This window comes from Gavialis gangeticus, unplaced genomic scaffold (genome assembly GCF_001723915.1).
Source record: "Gavialis gangeticus isolate Ggan-Ray unplaced genomic scaffold, GavGan_comp1, whole genome shotgun sequence".
NCBI lineage: Eukaryota > Metazoa > Chordata > Crocodylia > Gavialidae > Gavialis > Gavialis gangeticus.
In genome coordinates, this window is record NW_017729034.1 from 44,169,916 (window position 1) to 44,193,591 (window position 23,676).

The 23,676-nt window shown below is 42.2% G+C and overlaps 1 protein-coding gene across 5 annotated transcripts in view; it reads left to right on the forward strand.

The window, feature by feature from the left end:
- The window catches only part of PLD5 (phospholipase D family member 5), a 388,941-nt gene that overhangs the window by 335,864 nt on the left and 29,401 nt on the right, over nucleotides 1-23,676 (forward strand). For all 5 annotated transcript variants that reach the window (XM_019527434.1, XM_019527435.1, XM_019527436.1 and 2 more), the window contains 2 exons: nucleotides 14,694-14,891; nucleotides 21,162-21,301. In XM_019527434.1, coding sequence (XP_019382979.1) covers nucleotides 14,694-14,891; nucleotides 21,162-21,301 — 338 coding nt within the window. The remainder of the gene's footprint in view (nucleotides 1-14,693; nucleotides 14,892-21,161; nucleotides 21,302-23,676) is intronic.

Sequence of the window (23,676 nt, forward strand, 5' to 3'; positions counted from 1 at the left end):
GGGTGGGGGGTTTTGGGGATCCCCCATATACTCCCCCTATGGTGTGCAGCCCTTGCTGCCAGTGGCAGCAGCAGACAGGGGCCTTTGGGGTGCTTATGGCCTGCACAGGTTCTACCACCTGGGAGCGCACAGCTCCAGCCAGAGCTGCACATGACAGCAAGGAACATAGCCAAGCCAGCCTGCCTCTATCGCGTAGGGCTCCATGCTGTGCTCATGCAACCCTTGGCACTAGTGTGCCACCAAGGGAAACTGCACATGATGCAACTGGCTACCTACCCTGCTCCCTTACACCACGGAAGCAGGGGGCAGGGCTCCCCACCACTTCCAGTAGAGTCTCAGCAACTTCACATGGTGGGGAAGGCTCCATTAAATGGGGCTTCTCCCGGTGGCATGTGAGAGCCAGGAGCTGCATGTGTGCTGTGGGAAGCCCTGTACAATAGAAGGAGGCTGGTCTGGATGCACTCCTTCCTGCCATGTGCAGCTGTGGCCACAGCCATGTGCCACGTGGTGGCGGAGCCTGTGCAGGCTGTGAGCACCCCAAGGACCCCCACCTGCTGCAGCTGCCTCAGGTAGCTGTGCACCATGGGGAGGAGTGGATGGGGGTCCCCATACCCTCCCCACCTTCCCTCATACCCACACCTTGCCCATCTTAGCTCTGTGGTCCCGCCACATCCCTGAGCATGGGCTCCATGCTCCTGCCAGCCCCAGCACCTGTTCTATGCTTCTGCCCAGCTGCAACTTCCTCTCCCCCACCCCTGCTGCAGTTCCCTCTTACCCCCAGTGCTTTCCTACCTGCTGCATGGAGCAAGTGCTGCAGCAGGGAGACAAGAAGGAGCTTCTAGAGGGTGGGGAAGCCAAGCAGGTCACCCTGGCACCTGCGACAGTGGCAGTACCATCCCCACCCAGAAGCTGCGTGCTGGCTGGGCCGGGCCTTTCTATGCAAAAGTGTGGGAGTGAGGCACATGGGCTGGGTGGGGTACAATTAATTGGTGAGCACCTGTGGGCTGAGTGGGCCAGATCCAGTCTGTGGGCAGTATTTTGCTCCCCCCAGTGTAGAGAGTATATGTATATATTTTATACATTATATTTAGTTATATAATTTCTATTGCTCAGAGAGTGTGCACTGAGATAATTTAGGAAGCACTCTTTTCTAACATGCTATCTTTCTTGATAGTATTTTTGTCTGTCTGAAATTAAGGTATTAAAACAGACGTCTTGTGAGAAGTGAGATTTATTTTCCTGTTTTTAAAAACTTGCAATAAATCTCTTAATGCCAAATGGGAATAAAAGATTCCTGTGTATTTCTAAGCTCCATGTAATTTTTCTTTCCTTTCCTGTCCCTTGTAGAATTAGAGGTCTGTATCATCCAATATTATAGATGGAGCTGATATATTCACAGTTGACCAACGCTTTTCATTTTAAGATCCTGTTAAATTTGTTCTTGTTTTGTTCAGCATTGGATTTATGTGAAAACTATGTATATCACCATATACTCTCATTAGCCTCTCACGTGCAACACATTCATTTCCTTGCATATGCAATACTATAACAAAGCAAAAACTCCTTTTGTTTGTATACAAGGAGCATCTGATGTTTCTCAGAAAAACTGTGATGTGAAAGAATCCAGATAATGACAGTAAAAGAGAAAATTAACTTTACTTCCTTTTTCCATGATCTTCTAACTATAAAATGTACCTTGAAGAATTGACACTTTGCTGTCTTAATCTTAATCTATAATCAGTTATGTAAAAAGAAATAGCACCATGTGTGTAGCAGTGATATAATAAATAATGCACCAAAGTAGCCAATCGCATGCCAGTATATAGAGATTCTGTAAATGCAACTCCCCCCTCACATCCAGCCTCTGAAAAATGTGTTTTTTGATTATAGGTTTTGTACATGAATATTCCCATTATTCTAATATCTTCTGAAGAAAACTTCTCACGCATTCCTTTTTAAGTTGTCCAGGAGGAAATGTATGGAATACTGGCCCCTACGGCATTATTTTTGTCAGGAGACAAAAAATTAAAAACTTCTGCTATGACTTCCAACTGGGCAAGAAAGATGTGAGACATGTTCTGACAGGCCAGCATAATATAATTCTTCTTTGTAGATGTGGACACAGAGAAAGGGAGAGTGCCTGGATGTGTGAGTGGGAGGGAAGATTCTGTGTTTTTTCCAGAAATTGTAGGAATTGCATGTTACTTTTATCTTTTGTAAAAATCCACTGACATAGCAAATCATTTACTGTCCCGTAAGTGACAATGGAATTTGAAATGTGATAGAGTTTACTAGCAATCAAGTGAAGGCCAGTACACTGCATTCCTTTTCCTGACTGCAGGACGAGCTCTTTTCTTTGACGTAAGTCACAAAATGCAAGTTTGAAGATAGAAACAAAATTAAATTAGAGTTCACGGTAATTGGATTTCCTTCAGTAAAACAAGAAATAAATCAAACATGATCTTGGGAAATTGTTTCTTGCAGTTGCAAGTTTGTTTTTTCCCTGTAGAGAAAATTAAAGTAACACTTCTTCCCTCTTGGAAGGAGTAATGGGAATGTAAACTGAAGTGTCATTTGTGAATGATAAATTGAGCTGTGATTATGCTAAGTGGTATTAATTATGTTGATACGTATATAGCAAGGAACTTAAATGATTCATTTTTGCCCTCTGGTCTGACGTGACTATAGTGATGCATCATGCTTCTGTTCATTATTGTTCATCATCAATAGCAGCAAACAAATACAGGTTAATGTTCTTCCTACACATATATTTTCAATACATGGTAGTTTTTATTTATTAGTGATTTTAAATATTAGTATTAATGTATCTTGTTTTTATTGAGGATTTTTCATGTTATTAGGGCACACTAAAAATAGTGTAAAGATCTAGGCCTCCAATGTAGTGACTGCTGAAGTGTTTTATTTCAGTATCAAGGATACATCCACTCCTATCCCATACTTCTTTGTAAACTGGCCATTTAAGGAAAGCCTTCCTCTTTACTATTCTTACTCACCCTTTGTGTCTGTGTTGCAGTATCCTCGGGTATGTGTGAAGAGCAGAATAATGCTTTTGCTAAAGGTACTTTTCTTCTTGTCAGTTCCCAGCACTTCGCAGAATATGGTGATTTGCTTTTTGAGGACATTTATTATTGACATTTATTATTACATCAGTGTCTTGGAGCACTTCCATTTTGCAGGAAGTACACATTAGACAACCTCCATTTGCTGTACTTAGAGTTAGAATTTAACAATACTTGGTTGACAGTAGTTATCAATCTGGATATAGTGCTCCTTTGCCACAATGACATAATTGACTCCTTTTGTATGGGTCTCCTTGTAGGTTCCCTACATTCTCTTGCTTTTACTGAGTGTACAGCATATTTTATACTCATTTTATACTAATATTAAATCAAATTCAGTGTAAGTGGAGTGTACTTTGGGTACCAGAAATGCTAGTCCATTTTAGTTATGAGTATTCAGAGCTTGTTTCAGCACATGGGCTTGAGTGTTTTGTGTCCTTACCAGTGGGATCAGATTCAGACTGTAAGTTCAGAATGAAGTGTAGTACCAGAGAGCATCCAAAATGGGAAAGGAATAATTTTTCTGTTGTGGTTCTGCAGCCAGTAGATTTTGTGCATGTGCAAAATCTTCCTGGGATTGGCCATGCACCCCCTGGAAGCGCTAGTCATGAAACTGGAAATGCCACCAGAAGGGCCTCTGGGGGACCCTCCCCAGTTAGCGATGGGCTGCTGGGGGACCTTCCCCCACCCTGGTCAGTGATCTGGTGCCCCCCCCCACAAACTCAGGAGGCACCAGTCACGCTTGGTGAAGTCCACTGACAAAGTGTGTTCACCCTGTCGTGGTGCTGGTTTACACAGAGGAAAACAATCTCCTGCTGTCATCAGTCACTCTGTTAGCTCACAATGTGGGAAGTTGCAGGGGTGGGGTTATCTATATTTTATGCATAACAAATGGAGGCACAGAAACGTTACGATCAAAAGTATCCACTACATTTGTAAGTAAAGTTTGCCAAGTCCAGGACCTCATTTTTTAGCCATACATGTTTTTTCACATGTTCAAAACACAGGGTTAGTTACGAGTTGTGAAAATTTTAGTTGGAGTGAGTTGCCTAGGCTCTGAGACGGTGGTGGTGACAGAATCCAGCGTTCAGGCAGCATTCAACTGCCTTAACCATGAGGCTGTCCTTTCATTCTTTCTGAAATCTTCTGGTGCATCCACTATAAACCTTTGAACTTCTGTAATAGATCAGGCCAAGGCCCAACAAACATTTCTTTCCGTATCCAAACCTGATTTAAACCCAGAGCTGGTTCATTCTCATCATTGATGAAAGGCCTGTGAGAAAACTGTGTTCTAATCCATATATTTGCATTAGAGGGGAAATGAAGACTGTGCAGGCAATTTTATTTCTGATGTTTCCAAACTTGTTAGTGCTTGAGTTTGCAGCCTTTATATTTGTGTGATACATTTATGTATATTTAATATTGGTATGTAGATCAGCTAAACATTCTTTGGTCATTTGGATGATCTTTCTAATGATACGGTGCAGTTAAATACATTCATTTGGATGATTAAAACAGGGACCTCAGAGTTTACTAAATGATATACAGATTCTTCTCTGGTCAATATTTGCCAGATTGACTAGGACACTGGAGAACCAAGAACATGATCTTTCTGATGGTGATGTTTAAATATGGTATACTTGCAGAACTAATATAAATTTCTGTTTGTTTGTTTATTCATCCTTTGCAATTAAAGTTCAGAGCTTGGATGGTGCTACAATACTGGGCCTTTTTAGTCTTGATAATCTGCTTATGCTAAATGTATATACATATCTGGGTAGAATTGTCTGTGGAAAGAGATATCTTAGCAACCAGGGGAAAATGCATGTTCCATAAAAAAAGTCTACGAGAAATTGTAGTGTGGGAGCCTGAAAATATCTTAGAATATCCTAGAAAAGTAGGGCTGGAAGGGACCTCTAGAGGTTATCTAGTACAACCCTCTTCCTGCTGCAAGAAAATGAAAGCAAATATTTTTTTAACAACATTTAATCTTATTCATTAAAATATTTTTGCATTCCTTAATTTTCAAAGTAGAAACTCTCATGGGCTAATGCATTTTATTTTCTCCTGCTTTTGGGCAAAAACAACACCCCCTTCCCTCACTCCCGGGCACTTCAACTCAGTCATTTGTCCATTTCTTTGTTTTAGTGAGAAGACGTGCATTGTTTGTGCTCAGTCTTTTCTGATTATTGTTTGCCAACTGTAATACAACAGTTGGACTGTATGGTGGGGCAGAAGGGAAAGAAAAGGATGAGAACTTATGAAAATGAGACTTGGTAAAAAAAAACAACAGCTATAAGAAATAGTTAAATAAGGGGGGAGGGGTTGTACTTTTGCTTAATTGTATTATTTTTAATGTAAAAAGGTGTCAAGCATCTGACTGCATTCCCTCCCAAACATAGAGCAAATTAAGAAGAAATTGGGGTTTGGGGTGGTTTTTTTTACACCTCAGGAAGCTTACAGGAGTTTCAGTATCCAGGTTAGCATTAACTCTTTGGTGTGCTGCAAGCTAGTATCTGAGGCAAGACCTAAGAAAGTCCAGGCTGCTGCTCTGTGTGCTGCTTCACAGTCCCAATGCCTTCTTGTATTTTACATCAAGGTGATAGCTGTGTGGCTGCTTGAATGAGCCCTCTTATGGAGGTTGGATTTGTGATAAGCACCTCTCTCTTCCCTAATCCTGTTAGAGCTAAAGCTGCTACATATTAAACAGCATATTTTAAAAGGAAGCAAATTTATCTTTCTAGACTTTGTCTTCTTATCCAGATTTTGGTGACATTTTTAGATACTGGAATGCCCATTAACACAAATGACCTTTTCTTGCAGGTTATGGTTGCAGACCACTGTAAGCTTGGTATCTGTGTGAGCACAAAGGAACACGATTTTTTTTACATGTTCAGCAGTGTTTCTGGGTTTCAAAGAAGCCATTCTCTTTAACCCCACTTAAAATTTCCTGGAAAATTACCATAGCAAATAGTTCTTTTAATGATTCAGTTAATAAAAGCCTATATGAAACGTGATTTGAGAGGGCTCATAAACCATTGAAAGGCCAAAATAAGGACATAATCGGAGTCTGTGGCAAGTAATGCTAATAATTGATAGAAAAGAAGCCAGGTTTTTCTAATTGAATAACCTTTTATTAATGGATTAAAAGGTTTCTGCCACAGGTATTTACACAGTTTTATTATTAAATAATTTCTTCTTTCCCCAGCCACCCAGGAGCTCAGGTCATTAGTAATTGATTTATCATGGTGATTACAGCTTCTGTTACAGTCCATGTAGCATGATTTTTATTTTATATTAATCTACTGTTTTGTAATTCCACTCCTGCTTCAAACATCCATTTGCAAATTTGTTATAAAATATTGCAGGTTTGAGTTGCTGTTGGAGATATTTCCAAACACAGTCAAAGGTTTTGTAAATAGACGATAGTGAAATTCATACATGGTACTTTATCTAAAAGGTTAATTTTATAAGAGGCCACAGTCTATAAGGTTATGTGCATTTGGTAGAGAGTTTTGTTCCATGGTTTTCTTCAGTTCTTAGTTAGTGGATGCTGTGGGTCTTATCCTGGAAGATGTCTAGTACTTTCAAGTCTCCAGAGAGTTGAGCTTCATGGGACTTAACACCTTGCAAGAAGTATCCATCACTTTCAGGATCAAGCCATTAATTTCTTCTCATAAACATGAATTTGAACAATTAAAAAAGTTTTTATTGAAATAAGTACAGAGAGAAATTCCCCATGCATCTACAAACACTTCAGTTCTACAAACCAAGAGCCAAACTGACCATATATTAAGCAGCAACCTGTTACCCAATGGCATAACTTGGACAATAAGGAAGTAAGCAGGACAGGTACAGCAGAGCTCATTAAGGGCTATGCTAAGGGCCCCTCTACACATTACAAGTATCACACAATTAACTAGTTAATTGTACAGTTACCTTAAAACCAGCGACATGTGCAAAGTCCTCATCACACAATAAAGAACTCCAGCCAGCTACAAAGTTAGACCTCAAAAATCTATACTAACTGTATAGCTAGCTGGTTGCTATACAGCTTTAATTTGCATGTGTAGCTGCATGTGCATTAGATCCAATCATTCTTTACCTACATGCATAGAGGTGGGTTTCAGGCATAGTACATTCAACAGTATCTAACCCGGAGTCCAAGTTTATTTGGAAAATGTTATTAGTGTTACCTCTTAATTGGTAGGGCTTATCACTGAGAAATATGTAACTTTCATTTACTGTTGGAACTATTTTCCTTTCATTTCCTCTCACTTCTAAGGTGAAGCATAACATTGTGCAAGGCAAGAAGTAAGAAGATTTAGAAGTTTATTTGTGAAAAGTAGAATCATTTCCAGGAAGGGATACCTAAGACAGGATGCTTGAATCTAGCATGGAATTTTGTTCCTATTCAAGTCACTCACTCTTTTCTTGTATAATTTATCTTCTTTTTTTTTTAAATTCAACTCATCTCTACAGTTTTGATGTTTACTTTTGTAAACTGGGATTGATTCTCCACTTTCTTGTGTCTTGCAGTCACATTCTGTTTAAAGTGGGTGTAAAAAGCAACCACTGGTGTGAAATAGGTTCTGATGTGATAGGCTTTTATGTAGGTTTTGCACAGATGTAAATGGCAACGAAAGAGGGAAGAAGTAAAAAACCAGACACTGATGGGTTTTGGGAGGGATGGGAGCAGGGAGGACTTTGAACTGAGTACTGGTACTGACATGTTTCCACACAGAGGAAAATTCAAGTCACAACATCGTCTGTATCCAGAAAACCTCATCTGCCTTCCTCCAAATGTTACTTGTTCTACATTAACCTTCAGATGTGACTATTATGCCTGTATTCAGAGACACCTAGAAGGGTGACTTTAATTTTCACTTCAGAAACTATTCTTCCTTCAGAGCTGTATTCATTAATTCAGAAAATATGTCTTTTCTTTAGCAGGTCTTTCATTAGTGCATAAATAATTCCAAAATTTAGGATGAAAAGATGCTCCTCTGTTCTCTCAGTCTCACCCTCAGGGGTTTTGCCATGACAGATCTTTAAAATGATACTTCGCTGCCTTTTCCAGTCACTGCAAGTCACAGAGCAATCTTCAGATTTTGATTCTTTCAATATAAATCCCTTTTTATTTCTCCTTTGAGACTATTTTTAAAAATTCATGACTGCAATAATAGCAGCCCTCAAATTATACCAGGAGTGTATCTATCCTTATCTGGATGAGATACTTTTTCATGCTTAATCTGTCATTGGTATGACATCCCCGTTGCCCATCCTCCAAAATGCCTTCGGGATCATGGGTTTTGTAATTAATTGGGAAAAGATCAGCTTCTCCTTACCTCAGAGTACAGCACTAAAAATAGACACAATGTAAAGGAAGATGCTTCTGTCATAGAAAAGGACTCTGCTTCAAAAACTAATTAAAGATTTCTCAGAAGAAAGGAGCAGGCTGAGTGCTTATTTGCATAGAAGCATATATTTCTCATATTGTCTTTTTCAACAAATACTTGAAACAAACTAGAGTTAGATAGTAATTCTAATTTTTTAAATAATGTCGAGAGGAATCATGCACTTCTGAAATAGTTTAGCTCCATTCCTGAAACTGATCAAAACTGGCAGGACTGATGAGTGCTTAGCAGATCTCTATGGCCAGACGTTACACTTATTACGTGATAAGCGCTCAGAAAGTACTCTACAGCCATAACTGAACAGAAGTTCGTCCCATGTAGAGCATTTTAAAAATAGTGGATCTTGATGTAAAATAACCCTGGATAGATGTGGTATCAGGCTAAAGTACTTTAGGTTTGAGAACCCTATTGAACATCTATACCAGAATGTGACTCATGTTAGGCCTCATTCCATCAGCATCCTAGGCAGCTTTACACCGGACTGTTCTCTTGCCTTGGCCAGCACTCATTTGCTCTACCCGAGCACTGGGCTAACCCTACCCCTAGACTGTCACTGACTCAAGGTGGTGACAGCTTCTGTCCCCAGCCATGCATGCCCCATCCTGCCAGTTGAGAGGTGCAGCCTGGCCGAGGTGGGGGGAAGGTCCTGTGCCCCTGCACCAGCCCCAGCTCCTGGCCATCTGCAGGCCATTCCCCTCAGACCCCATTATGAAACACCACACAGACCTGATGCAGCCCTGCTTGAGCTCAGCCCTGGTACCTGCACATCTTCCCAGGCATCTGCATATGGGCATAGCACTGCAGAAGTCCAGCATCCACCCCCCTCAGGGAGCCCCAGGGCCAGACAACCTGCCACTTTGATTTCAGCATTTCAAGAAAGGTACAGATGTGTTAATAGGAATCCCATATGGGATTTGTTATCTCAGATGCTCCACTGTCACTGCCAGGGGGACTTCCAGGTTATGCACTTGGAGAGGCTGGCAAGTGGCAAACCGACACTTTTCCCTTGCCTTTCATCCCATCCACAGGTAAAATCCATTGGGCATCAGCTGATTCCAAATATCACGGCACAGGCAGTCACTGTTCCAACCCCTCAGGGATCCCCTTCCTGTAATCACAGCTCTATCCTGACCCCCTGCCCCTACTGCTGAAAGCAAAGCAACCCCTCCCACCCCCGCTCCCAGAGTATTCTGAGTAGAAGATTGGTGCTGGAAAGCCAAGGGCAGTTCATGGCGGGACTCTTTCAGACAGCAGGGGTCCAGGGAAATTCTCCGTGGGTCAGGTCATGGGCTGACCAGCACATCAGTAGTGGTAGCAATTGCAAACTCTTCCTGAGATGTCACATCATCATAGTGGAGGTATAGATACAACTTGAGGTGGATTCCCATGTGGAATGCCAACTCCAGGGTTTCCCAGTCCTCTGGCACAGCAGATGACCCCTTTCCAGCTGTTGAGATGTTCCCAGGGGACCATGTCCAGCAGCAGAAGCATGGCATATTGGCTGGGGCTCCCACAGAAACACTGGAAAAAAATCTTTCGGGCCCAGCTGACTCTTACCAGGGGACTCTTGGGAGCATAGAACCAGGTTGTCAGGGACATGGGACCAAAATGTCTCTCCTGAAAGATAACACCAGGGGAGTGGGGTGAGGTAAGAACCTCACTGTTCCAGCCAGGTCCTTGCCCTGGGAGTGTCGGGACTTAGACGCTTTTCCCACAGGGACCCAGCACAGAAATGTCTCTCCTGTTAAGGTAGGATGGGGGAAGGGAGTGCTATAAGAGCCCCACCAGCATTCCCCAAAGTGATCAGTCTCTGCCTTGCCAGGGATGGTCCAAGCCCCCTTGAGAACCAGGCTCCTGGACCTTCTATGGGAGCAGAGCAATTGCCCACTGCAGTGCCTATAGAAGGACTCTGGTCCTACCTCCCCAGCAATCCATTTCTGCCCCACAGCATGTGCTTCCCACCTGCAGCAAAGCCAGAACCCATGGTCTTTGCTATGCTGGGTGTAGAGTAGCTGCATGGCTCCTGGCCCTGGGCGGGGGAAGTGTCCAAACAGAGGACTCACCATAGCTCCCTTGGTTTGTCTGGATGAGTGCCCAGGCAAGTGATGAGAGGGTTCAAACTCTTTATACTAAATTTTTTTCACTAAAAGTTTCAACCTCACACAAAGGGTCTATGTCTCACCTATCTGCAGAGCCTGCATCTGTGTGAGGGAGGCCAGCTCATGGTGGCTGAGATGGTGGCTCAAGGCAGGGGAGCCAAACCACCTGCATGAGAGTGTGTAGGAAGCACTGGTGAAATAAGGAGATGTTACAAGCTCTGGTTGCAGCTTCTGAGCTCAGGACACACACTGCAGACTCCTAGTGCCTGGAGTTATGGAACTGGTATGAGAAATGACTCAAGATGTAGAGGAGGGGGGAAAGGATGGGCTGGGGGATGCTGACACCAAGTCTGTTGAGGTGCAAGAATAGGCAGGAATGGACTGTCAAGGTCCATGAACAGGGACTCTAGATGGCCACCAACTGTTGGGAGGAGACAACCCATTCTGCTGCAGAACTGAGAGTCACAGCACCAAGATAGGGAGTTTATGCACAGGGTCTTGGACCATTTGGCATCCACCTAAGACATCCATGACTGGTACTGTCTCCAGTGGAGAGCCTGTAGCCCTCCTGGGCAGGAGAATGGGACAGGCTGCCACCCAGCCCCTCACAGCATGGTGATTCCTGCTCCAGGGACTCTTCCCTGGGGTGACAGGAATGGGGGCCCCACAGGAGGAACCCCTGGATGCCCACTTTGGGGGAATGCTCCCCACTTCACCCTGACTGGGAGATACTAGGGAGTGAGGGGGCACCAGGACAAGAGATGTGGCACATGGGAGCCCCTGACCCATAGTCCAATGAGGCAGAAAGGTATCTTGCAGAGCCCACTCCAGGGAGCAGCAGTGGGCAAAAGGGGTGGGACTGGGCTGCCTGAAAGTTGATGGCAGGGCCATCAGGGACACCACCCCCCTTTCCAGCCCAACTACACACCCCCAACCACAGGCAGTCATCCTGTATGTGCAGGCCCCCAAGGTGATTCTAGACCAGTCCCCAAGGGGCACAGGAGTGATCAGAATGGGAGGAGAGAGCACAACTCATCAGCAGGCTGAGCTAGGCTTTCTCTGGGATACCATCTGGTACCAGAGTCTGCTGGTCCTGGCTCATCTACCTACCAGCTGAAGAGCCCAGGTGGGTGAGCTCTTCAGGTCCTCATGCCCCTCTCCACCCCGCCCTGCCCCCTGACTTGGGTCATGCTGTGCAGCCTTGGCGGGGATAGGCTGCCCTCAGGCTTGGGTCAGCTGCATGACATGAGCCTCAGGCATGGGTGAGGGCCACGAAGCCCAGATCCTTGAAGGATAAGACTGTACCCTGGGGCTGGAGGTCCCATAAGGGAGAGCCAGAAGTCCATGGTGCCCACTGTGACAATGCCTCCCAGCCCTCAGCCTCTTCCTACCCCAGCTCAGCAGCTTCCTCCCACCTTGCAGCTCTCTCAGATGGACAGTGGGTCTGGAATCACACATCTGTCCAGCTCCTATATGGAGAAGGCTCTGGTCTTTACTCCTGACCCCTGAAAGTAGGGTTCTAGGTCAAAAGCTCCTTATTCCGTGCCTCCCCTCTAAGGTTTTGCATTTGTTGAGTGCAGCAGAAGTGGAGGGTCAAGTGACCCAGAATGCCCTGTATAAGCACAAGCCTCAGGCCAGGAAAGGCAGTTTGGGCTTGGAAGCCACTGGGAATGGAGCCTCTGATGGAGGGGTGCAGGTGGCACTTCTCCAAAGCTCACCTCACCCTCTGGGCAGCCTTTCCTGTTTGGTTATTACATCAAGATGTGGCAGGCCAGAATTCAAAGAAGGAGAGGATGGGGGGTGCTGGTGTGAGGAGGTCCCTAAAGGTGAATGCACTGGGTTAGCACCCATAAGTTTCCTATATATTGCCAGGAATAATTATAGTACATTTAAAAGCTCTTTCAATATTTTTGAAATATTTGAAGATGAACAGAATGCAAAAGAAACCTTAAACTCAAAGGTGCATCAACAAGGATATCTTTGTTATACCAAGGACTATATGAAAAGCATATGTTGAATAATTGAAACTTTAGAATGGTTTCTCCCTTGATCCTGAAACAAAGTTACTACTCACTTACCTGCAAAATTCAGCTGCAGTTTAGTAAACAAGCTAAACTGCTAAAGTCAGCTTTGTGCAGGTCTACAGAGGAATTATGAAATATATCTTCGTATTTTGCATTTACTTAAGTTAAAAGCTGCCTGAGTCTTGCAATTTAGGCAATATAATTATTAGTCATATTTCTGTGAGTGAAATGACTAATAAATTATTTTTGGAATGACACCATACAGGTTTGGTGGTACCCTAGTATGTGACTTTTCCAGCACATGGGCTGGGAATCCTGGAACACTTGAGTGTATTTTGGCAAACTGCTTCCTATCCTTACAATAGCAGGACACTGACTGTGTCTCTGTCACCCTGTGGCAAGATAAAGGGTGTTTTTGATATTTCAGTCATGATGCCTGGTGGTTGTGCATGAGGGTTGTTCCCAAAGTTTTTAAGAACAGATTAAACAAACACTTCTCTAGGGAGGTTTAGATAGGAATGATCCTGCCTGGAACAGGGGCCTGCACTAGGTGACCTCTTGAGGTCCCTTCCAACCCCTTTTTTCTTTAATTTTATTATTCAAAGAAATAAGAAGTCCTTAGCTGTAAAGTTTCTTCTTCCATTTAGGGCTTTTATGGCATACAGGGAAAGGAGGAACACGCTGGTCAGCTGGCATGTCTTCTTTATTTACCCTGTCATACTAGCTCCTCTGTTTTTCTCTACTCTGTGATTCTGGGAAAGTAACAATCACCCTCCAACATTAATCTGGAGTAAATAGATACCATTTTCCATTAGATATATGAATGCTTTATTTTTGGAGATGTTTAAAGTGGTGTGGAATGCAGATGCTAGGAGGTTGACAAGATTTAAGACACACAGCAATGCTTTCCTGGACCATCATAAAAGAAATGAGGGGAGAGATAATGTGTGCTGTTATCATTAGACAACAGAAGGCATGTGATATACTTAGATGAAATTATATCAAAGTTTGCTAAGTGTTAGAAAAGTGTATTTTGAAATCTGTGCCAAAGGAAAATTAAGATAACTGGGAGTGTTGCCTTCTGGTAATGCAGAAGCTAGACTGTGTGCCAATAAAAGAATATGACATTTCTGTAATATTTCTGTAATATTTCTTTTTACTATGGTATCTTTTATAGTCTGAATATATAGAATGGGAACTAGTAATAGTAGTATTTTGCCCATGTAATCCTTACTACATGTAGATCTCAGAATGCTTGTCAAGGAAAGAGCAAGTCTCTTCATCCCCATTGTACAGATGAGAATTTGAGGCACAAAGAAGTGAAATGCCCCAGTTAAGATCACATGCCAAGGCAGCAGGAGAGTAGGGAATAGAACTCAGTTTTTTGCCATCTCTTAATCCAGTGTCCCAGTTGCCGGAGCTTGCTGTTTTCCAAGACCACAGCCAATTCAACTACTGACAGAGATAAATGTGCAGCTTTTCACTGCACCCACCATGGGCAAAGCCTGACCCTCATATCCTTTCTTTAGTGGAGAAATAACTTACTTTCCTTTAATGCGAATCTGATTCTTTCAGCTTTCCCAATGCTTGCAAAACACAAATTGCTTCTGAAACTGGAACTGAAGTTGATAGCACAGCACGCTATCATGCTACCCAGCAGAGACTGGATGTTATTATTGTAAACAAGCAAAAATACCAAGAGCAGCAGTTCTAAGGCAGCACCTACAGAATAAATGTTGTGGACAGAATTCTGTGACAAATAAATGTTGTTCATTAGTAATTCTTCAGGAGTGCATTTATTTCATTAGGGTGCCCAAATGCAAAGTAATATGTTGAACTTATATACCCTCGTCATATTTGTGCCTGAAACAAAACATTATTTTAATAACATTATTTAATATAATATTGTTGACAGTCTCCACTGGTCTTGTCTTAGCGTGATGCATATTTTTCTACAAGTGAAGGATATACCTAAGATATATTCCAAAGTATGTTTTTCTGTGCTGTTGTATATGTCTACAGATACATTTGACAACCAATATATTGCTAATGGTATGAACTTTAATTTCACAGATGAAAGAACTTGGTGTCATCGTATACAATTGCAGCTGCCTGGTTCTAGATTTACAAAGGATCTTTGCATTATATAGCTCTTTAAAACACAAGAGTAAAATACCTTCGAACTGGTCTAAGAGACTGTATGGGGTGTATGATACTGAAAACAAATTAACCCTGCAGCTGAATGAGACAAAAGCAGAGGCCTTTGTGTCGGTGAGTTCTTAAGAAAATATCTGTTCCACGTGGGAGTTGGGGTATTATATATCACTTTGAAGTTAGGACTTTGAAGTCTGTTGATCATCCTATTATAACAATATCTTCACTGTTTACCTGAGTTTGTCATGTTTGGTACAATAATTTTGTACAAGTACAATAATGTTGTTTTCTCCTGACAGCAGCTGAGTAGTGAGAGAGAACTCTTGGTTACTATTCTCTCTTGTACTCAATATTATCTTATTCCTCTATGTATAACCTCTGTGATTTTCCTTTTTATGGCCCTGAAAGCATCCCTACTCAGAAAGGCACTGGTGCTCAAACCCACTTGAAATCACTGTGACCTAAGCATACGATTTAAATGAAGCATGTAATTAAGCTGAATTGGTGCCTGACTGACTATCACTATTTTTAATAAGTCAATTCACAGCATTTGACAAAGTAGGCTGTAGCCGTGAAAGCTCATGCCTCTCTGAATGAGTTAGTCTATAAGGTGCCACCCTAACTTCTATTTTTAATTAGTCAAGAGAAGCTGATAAAATTGAGAATCATGTGAGGGATTTGAACTGATCTACAGAGGAAGAATACCATTGTTTCCAGCTACTAGACAGAATTTGAAGGGGACTCCAGCATTGCTGATAAATCTAATCAGTCTATCTTTCAGCAGCAAATAATTATTTTAACAAGTTTACTGTTTGTGATTAAAATCTTTATCTAAAAGGTGGAGAAAGTCATGTAATCTTTTCATTTTGTTTTACCACTATGGAGAAAAATCACATTCATTTTCATTTTCATAACATCTTTTCTACAGAAGATGCCAGGAATATTGTAGTTTTGAAAAGCTTTGTTTTGTGCTTCTTCCCTGATCTATAATTCACAATATGTTTCCTTTGCAATCAGGGAGAAACAGGGGAGCCCTCCTGTGGCTAATGCATCATACAAATAATTCATTTGTTGCAAAACAAAGAATCTATGGCCAAATGGACTTATTGTTTATCTGATATTTTAATTATACATAGTCCAAATCCCATTCACATTTTTACCAAACTTGGAGCCTAGCATTTTATCAATTTGATTTCTGTGGCTAATTATAATAGCTTGTTACTGTAGCAGTTCTTGTCCTCCAGAGACCATCAAAGTGTTGTATAACCATTACAACTTTTCTCTTTATTTTTAAATTACAACAATATTATATTTAACAACCTCTAAAATTCAAACAACTAAACCTGACTGAAGCTTACCAGTAATAATGGAAGAAGAAAATAAATAAAGACCTCTGAAAATACTCCCCCACCCCTTTTTTAGGTGGGAAGAGTTGACGTGAGCTGAATCTGAGAATCCAGCACTCACACAGGTATAATTGCTACTATACTCAGTAGCACAATGATGGGTGGGTGAGCAGGGCATGAGCCCTGGCAACTACCTGGAAGGGCACTAACTAGTGGGGTGTTTCAGCCTCCTGCCTGCCCACCGCCCCGGCCCCCCCCACCCCCACACCTTCCTTGCAGTAGCTATGGTTGTAGCTCTGGCAATGGGAGCTGCTGGAAGCTGGAGGTTTGCTGCAGCAGAGAAGGATGTCACTTCCTTTTTTTGCCACCAAAAATCATTTTAAATGGCCATTCATTGTACATATTAGCAGCCAAAAAAAAAAAAAGGAGGACTCTTTCCCAGAGCAGTAACCCTCTGGCTGCTGCTTCTCCACCCTGTGTCATCACTGTCCAGGGCACACAACTGGCCAATTACACCTCAAGGGACACACAACATGCCTTTGCATCATCCCTAAAAGGTAGCTGACGTGATCACATACAGGCATCAGGGAGATGCTTCTGGAGAAGCATCCTCAAGTACTGTCAGGGCTTACAAAGAGCTTTCAAGATCAGTAATGTCTGGTCTGACACTTCATAGGCAGCTAATGTGCAGAATGCAGAAATCCCATTCAAAACAAATGTGCAAATCTGGGGCACCGTGCTGTAGAAGCTGCAAGTAAAAGAGAAGTTTTCTGAATGCACTTCTTTGAAGGAAATGATGGGACCTTCATAAGACCAGATTGCATAACACAATAACCCTCTGCTAAGCCATACGTCCTGCAGCAGCTTCCTCAGAACCTGCCTCATTTTATGAAGCTGGAAGAGAGAGGTCTTCACTCCCACCTTGACAAAAAAGTAGAGAACACCATCATTCCTGCTGGTGGTCACAGATATCAAATTTGCAAGTCCCTCCATAATGCTGCAGCATAATTTGGCTAGAGATTCTGAGCCTGTGCTTACAGCAAAATACTATATTTCTGCTACAAGACTACAGTATGGTAGATAATGGTGCACTCTGAGTAAATGGGAAAGGTGCATCTTTTCTACCATATTTAGAAAATAGCATGGGCTTGAATTAAACTGACAGTAGATTTCCTAAATGTACTCAGAAGAGGATGAAGAAGGCCTTCCTACCTTTTCTCTTACTATGCTAGTGCTTAGGACACTTAGGAAATGGGAGACCCAGAACCTAAAGGGGACCTGCACCTCTTACTTCCCAGAAAAGTGCTGTAACTACCAGACCATGGTATAAGACAGTGGGGGGCCTACCTTTTTGGCAGGTATGCCACAAGAGCCCCCTAAGTGCATGATCCCCATGCCCTCCCTAAGTGCCACTCTGATCTCCTTTCCCCTGCTTGATCTGCTGCTCTGCTTCTACTTCCTCTCCCCACACTGATCTGCCATGTGTCTCTCACACACAGGCTGCCCACACCACTTGTGGCACACATGCTGTAGGTTGCCCCTATCCCCCTGGGCTAAGGCATTCCCCAGCAGGCTCTCCAGCCCTCCTCAGGGAGCTAGACCACCAGTCACCCAAGACAAGATGATAGGTTGGGTGACTAGGAGGCAAGATAGCTAAAGGGACTGTCTGTGGTGGAAGGAAGGGGCACTGTCTTCTATCTCAAACTCCAGTGGGGCAGAAACTGTCCTACCACCTTTTATCCTTTTCATCTAACTGATATTAAGTGCAGGGTGCCTAAAAGCCATTGGGTGGGTGTAGAATCTGAAATCCCATTGGGTGCCCAAAACTGCACTTTACATGGATACCTAAGTGGCACTGAAGATGAAATAGAATCTAGCTAAACTGCCCTCACAGAGACCCCATTGCTGACCCCCTGAATTTTGTTATCTGCAGCACATCCATCTGCCATATCTAGAAACATTTCCGTGGGGCAGAAATTGAAATTATAGGGGACTGTAAAGCAAGAAACATCTAACTGTATGTCATCGATGAGCTGTCCTTGGTTCTGAAATGATCTTTTTGAGTGGCTTCACATACATGCTGAAGGGCTTGGCAGTTAGGGTAAATCCAGGACAGTTGTTGCAAGTTGAATCACTTTGAAAGCAGTATTTTCAATATCTTGTTTCTCTCCCATCCCTGTGATGCTGCAGAGCTTGCCAGTAGTTTACCAGCATACAAAAGCATGAAACAAAAGTCTAAGAAGGGCAATGGAGAAAAATGCTCTAGGCAATTGAAGCTGCATGAATTATTTAGGCAAGTGGAAGCTAGTTGTCCAAATTGGTATTTGGCCAGGTTGAGGATCTCTCACATCTAAATTTGAAAGAAGTGTCATTGGCTCTTTCATGATCACAATTAGTTATCCATAATCCCAGTTGACAAATCATATACGCATACATGAATCTTAGTCTAATAGGACTAGTAGTATGAACATAAGAATAGAAACTGCACCTCTGCCATCAAAAGTAATTTGTGTGTAAGAGCGTGAACTTTTTCTGAGCTCAGAAAATCTCTAGATCATCAGAGAGAATGCAAGAATGCTGTATTCTGTAACAGTTTTGTCTGTTGCTGTTAATTATTACTAACTTACCCATGAAAATTTTTAAAAAGTGTCCTATAAGGATAAAATTAAATTGTATATAATGTGCCCTGAGAAAAACAGATTTGGGTAACAGAAATGTGTCAACTTAAGGAAGGTTTTGTTATTTTTCTACTTTGTTTTCCAAATTCAAATACGTTATCTTTAAAATACACTTCTCTTAGAATAGTTCTTCCTCTATGTGATCCAAACATTGCAATAAATCAATGATTCTCTAATGAGGAATCATTATGATGAGGTTGCTAAGCAACTGAACATTATGTTTCTGACTGGCTGATAGAAACATAAGACAATCCAGTTCCTTTTTTAAAAAAAGAAAAAAAAAATTCAGGGTTTGATTCTTATAGGTGCTCTATACATTAACTTACCAATGTTTTCATTATCCTAAAATTATTTGAAAGGTTTATACATATTGATTTGTAATACAGTAACACATGGGGACCCCAATCAAAAACCAGATATGGTTGTGATAAGTAGAATCTGGAGAAATAATGAAGAAGAGAAATTTAGATGTCAGACAGGATATAAGGCAGGGTAGATATGCACCTTCTAAACTAACTAAATTAGTGAGAGAGAGAGAGCACACAAGCTTTTGTGAACTTGAGTTCTCTTCATCAAATGCTGCAAAAGGAAGGCATAAACAGTATGAAATAGACTGAATGATTTGAAAACAAAAGGTGGGAAAAGAGGAAGAAAGATGGGAAGAAGGGGAGAGGGGAGGATAGTGGCGGGGGTGGGCGGGGAGAAGAAACAGTGTTGGGAGCAGCATACAAAGACAAGGAACAAAAGAGTCATAAATGCCAGTGTAGGTATTAGGATTAAAATACATAGTCTGTGTTTAAACCATATTTAACATAATCCAGGTTGTGGATTTCTTGTTCCACAATTTCCCATTTAAACTGATATTTACAATTTTGCTGTCTGAAAACAGCAGTCCTGAGATCAGTTCCAGAGTGTCCAGGGACATGAAAGTATTCTGACACAAGCCTTTATCTCTTTCTGCAGCTGATGTCAGATCAGTGTTCATTCATTCTTACATATAGAGACCACCTTGTCTGTCCAGTGCAGACTGATATCATAAGCAAGTGATGTTATATATGACATTGTTTGAGTTGCAGGTGAATGAACCTTGGATGTTGTACTCCTTGTTTTCCAGTCCAGTGATAATGTGGTCTGTATTGATGCTGGGGGAACAGCAGGCATTTGGGTCCATTGCAAGGCTTGGTACTTGGAAAGGATGGGAGTTAGCCTGCTGTCTGAGAGATGTCATTCGAGGTTGGGCAGGAGGAGCTGTCTGTAAGTTAGGACTGGTTTGTCTGCCATGACTACCTTGAAATGGTCATCCTGGATTGGAGGTCTATAATAATGTGTCTAAGGTATTCCAGGTGGGGGAATAGATAACAACCAGAGGAATTCTGTTGTCCTTTTCCTGGGATTGGTATTGTAGCAGGTTGGAGCAAGGTCCAAGTCTAGCTTTGTTGATTTGGCTACACTTTGGGGATTGTATTGTAAGTGTAGGAATCCTTACTCCAAATCCTTAAGGTGCTCATCCTGGTCAGTGGGATCAGAGCACATACTGTTGTAACATAGATCTTGGCTGTAGACAGTGGATCTAGTAGTGCCTTTAAGGTGAAAACTGGTAGCGTGAAGGTAGCTGAGGCAATTGGTTGGTGTCCAATACAGTGTGGTGGCAACATGGCCATTGCAAATTCTTCACTGTAGTGCCTAGGGTCTAGGAAATGACTCTGCTGGATGGAGTGTTCCAGGGTTAGTTTGATGGAGGCATGGAAGTTGTTAAAGTTCTAGTGAAATTTCTCTAGAGTCAATAAGAATAGGAGGAGGTGGTTCTAAGCTGAGGCAACACAATGTATAGTTAAGCAAAAAACTAGAAAACTTGACTCACCACTTGCCTAGCCAGTTCCAAAATCTCAGACTCTTACACAGCAGCAGTGACTTTGAACAACAGTGATTTTCTTAGCAAATAGCTACATTGCGTGCTATTTTAAATAGGGTAAGATTAATAAAGACTAATTATTTATTTGAAAGTGATGTGCCTGGAGAGTGTAATAAATGATCAGATAATTCTACCTCTTTCTAATATACCCTTTAGAGCAACGTCCTTTGATATATCATGTATGAGCTTCCTCTCAGGTAGAGCTACTTTGTTTGCAAAAATGCTTTTCAGGGTTGAACACTGTGAACATTACACTGGAAGAAGACCTTTGAAGGGGAGTTAAGCAAGTAACTCCTCTTTATGCCTCTGGAAATCCCAGCTGAATAATTTAACATAACAGTGGTGGATTCTCTCTGCGAAAGTAATACTGCTTAAAAGTTTTGTTGCAACATGATTTTTTTTTAAAAAAAAGCAACTTTGAAATGTAACATTTGTTCTTTTATCTTCACAGAATTCTCCCAAGCAATTTTGCCCCAAAGACAGAGTCTTTGATATTGATGCTATCTACAATGTGATAGATGATGCCCAGCAGTTTGTGTACATAGCTGTCATGGACTACCTGCCAATTGTCATTGACACTAATGCTAAAAGGTTGGTAAGAGTCCAAATTCAGTTTCCACACATTGCAGAAATGATATTGAACAACAATTGATGAAAAAAAAATCAGTGGGTTTTTTAATTACTCCCTCTGGGTTGATTTCTTAAGGCCCAGTTTTGCACTCATTGGTGTGTCTATACATACTATTAGTGTGCTTGAATAAACTCTGGCACTTATTGCTCTGGAGGTTATTGCTCCCAGGTGCTGCATCAGCACACACACCTAGGAGCACAGCACGTTGAACTGGGACAGCTAACCCCAGCTGTCAGATGTCCCTGGGGGTCAGCCTGCCAGCCCAGGGCTGCTCTCCTGCAATTCCGCATGCTGCAGAGGGGCTGGCTGGGGCACAAGGGTGCTTCAGTGAGGGGCTAGCTGGCAGGCAGCCCCTGCACTGAAGCACTCTTGTGGCCCAGCCAGCTAGGGCAGTGTTTACACCTGCACTGCTACAGAGTTTTTGTTATTCTGTGGGGCATGTGTAACATTTACTGCATAAGTAATTAGTCAGCTACTCAGTACATAGTTTCATAGTTTCTAGGGTCGGAAGGGACCTGAGCAGATCATCTAGTCCGACCCCCTGCCATGGCAGGAAGAGCACTGGGGTCAAATGTCTCATGTAGATGTACCCATTGAAAGTTGAGAGTTCAGTCATTGCTTTAAATGGGAGCAGAACTGCAACTTAAAAGGAAATTTCTAGTTCTGGATCCTAAAATGTGAATTGGCCTACTGAAGGCGATCAAAATATATGTAGTGCAAGTACCTGAAAGTTCTGAAGGTATGTGATACCCTGGCATGTGATAGAAGAGCCCACTTGTTTAACTGTATTTCTCATGGTAGTGCATTCCGTACCCTGATGCAATCAATGGTTGCTGGCAGCATCTGAATACCAGAGGAGATAGAGAGTGTGTGAATGTGTATGTGTGTTAAGATAGAGAGAGAGGAGATAACATATTGAGAGTGCTAATGAACAATATGGGAGCTGCCATAATTCTATTAAAAATTCCTTCAAATTCAGCACAGACTGCATTTAAAACCATATCACACTGTAGCTATTTAAGAGTCAGTTATTTTTTTAAGCAGAACCTATGAATTGCCCAGATTTTCAAAAGTGCTCAGGACCTGAAAAACGGATGCCAGGTTGTAATAAAAAAAACTGCTTTCCTGGACACAACAGCCAGGTTTGGAGAACTGCCCAGTAGTCAGCAGCTCTTATTAGTGTCATTTGCTCAGAGCAGAGGACTTTTATACAGCTTGTGGTTGCAGGCATGTGCTTTAATTGGGAGCCTTTGGGTTCTGAGCTCTTTGTGAAATCTGACTGAACTGTGCTTTTTCTTTTCCTTTCCTTTGCCGCCTTATTTTTTATGTACGCTTTTTTTATAACTGAAAAATCAGATAATAGAATTTGTTCAAACCTTCCAAAGTCAGCCTCCTTTTGGCTAAGATGAAGCAGGAGAAGTTTGTGCACCACATTCTTGTTTTGGAGAAAGTTAATACATGCAGGTTGTCATGGTTTAGAACAGAATGGATCTGTAATGGCCATAGCAGCTCTGGCACTGCTCTTGTGGAAGAGACTGGTATTTTTGCCACTGCAGAAGGGCAGATGCTGCTCCCCCTGCTTGATGTATGCAGCAGTTTAGGCCCATGTTGCAGTCAGTCAGGACACTTAGCATGTGTTTTATATAGATCATAGTAAGTATTGCTATACCATATTAAAAGTTAGCACGTGTTCTGAGCAGTCATATGGTAATGTTTACCACGATCTCTAACATGATATGCAGATCGTTGATGACATGACATGATATGCAGTTCCAGGGCTGGTTCAAGACTCTAACATGATATGCAGTTATCCCATCCCCAGCAGCATGTCAGAATCTCGAACCAGCCCTGGGACTGCACCAGAGCTGTTTCAAGACCTCCACCCTCCCATGTTTATAGCTCCTAAAAAACAGGTTTGTACCACAGCAGAGTGGGTTCAAGACACTGGTGTGAGCCAGGGCTGGGACTGACAATCACATATTCAGCTGTTGTGGGACTGCTTCACAGACATAATACTAGTTCAAGACTTCAGCACAATGCAGGGGCAAGAACCAACATTCAGCTGATTGTTGGTTCCAACTCTTGCACTGTGCTAGTCTTGAACTTGTGTTGTCTCCAAAGAGCAGTCCTGTGATAGCTTAACATGCGTTACTTAATACAATCTGGAGATGCTCCTCCTGGAAAAAGTCATAGTTTTGTTACATAGGCAGACATAGTTCTTTGGGTAAATGTGGTATCTTTTATCATTCAAGCTAAATAGTTTGAAAAATTGTTCTTTGCAAGCTTTTGGACACAAACACCCTTGTTCAGGCATAGAAAGACTCTGTTGGTATTT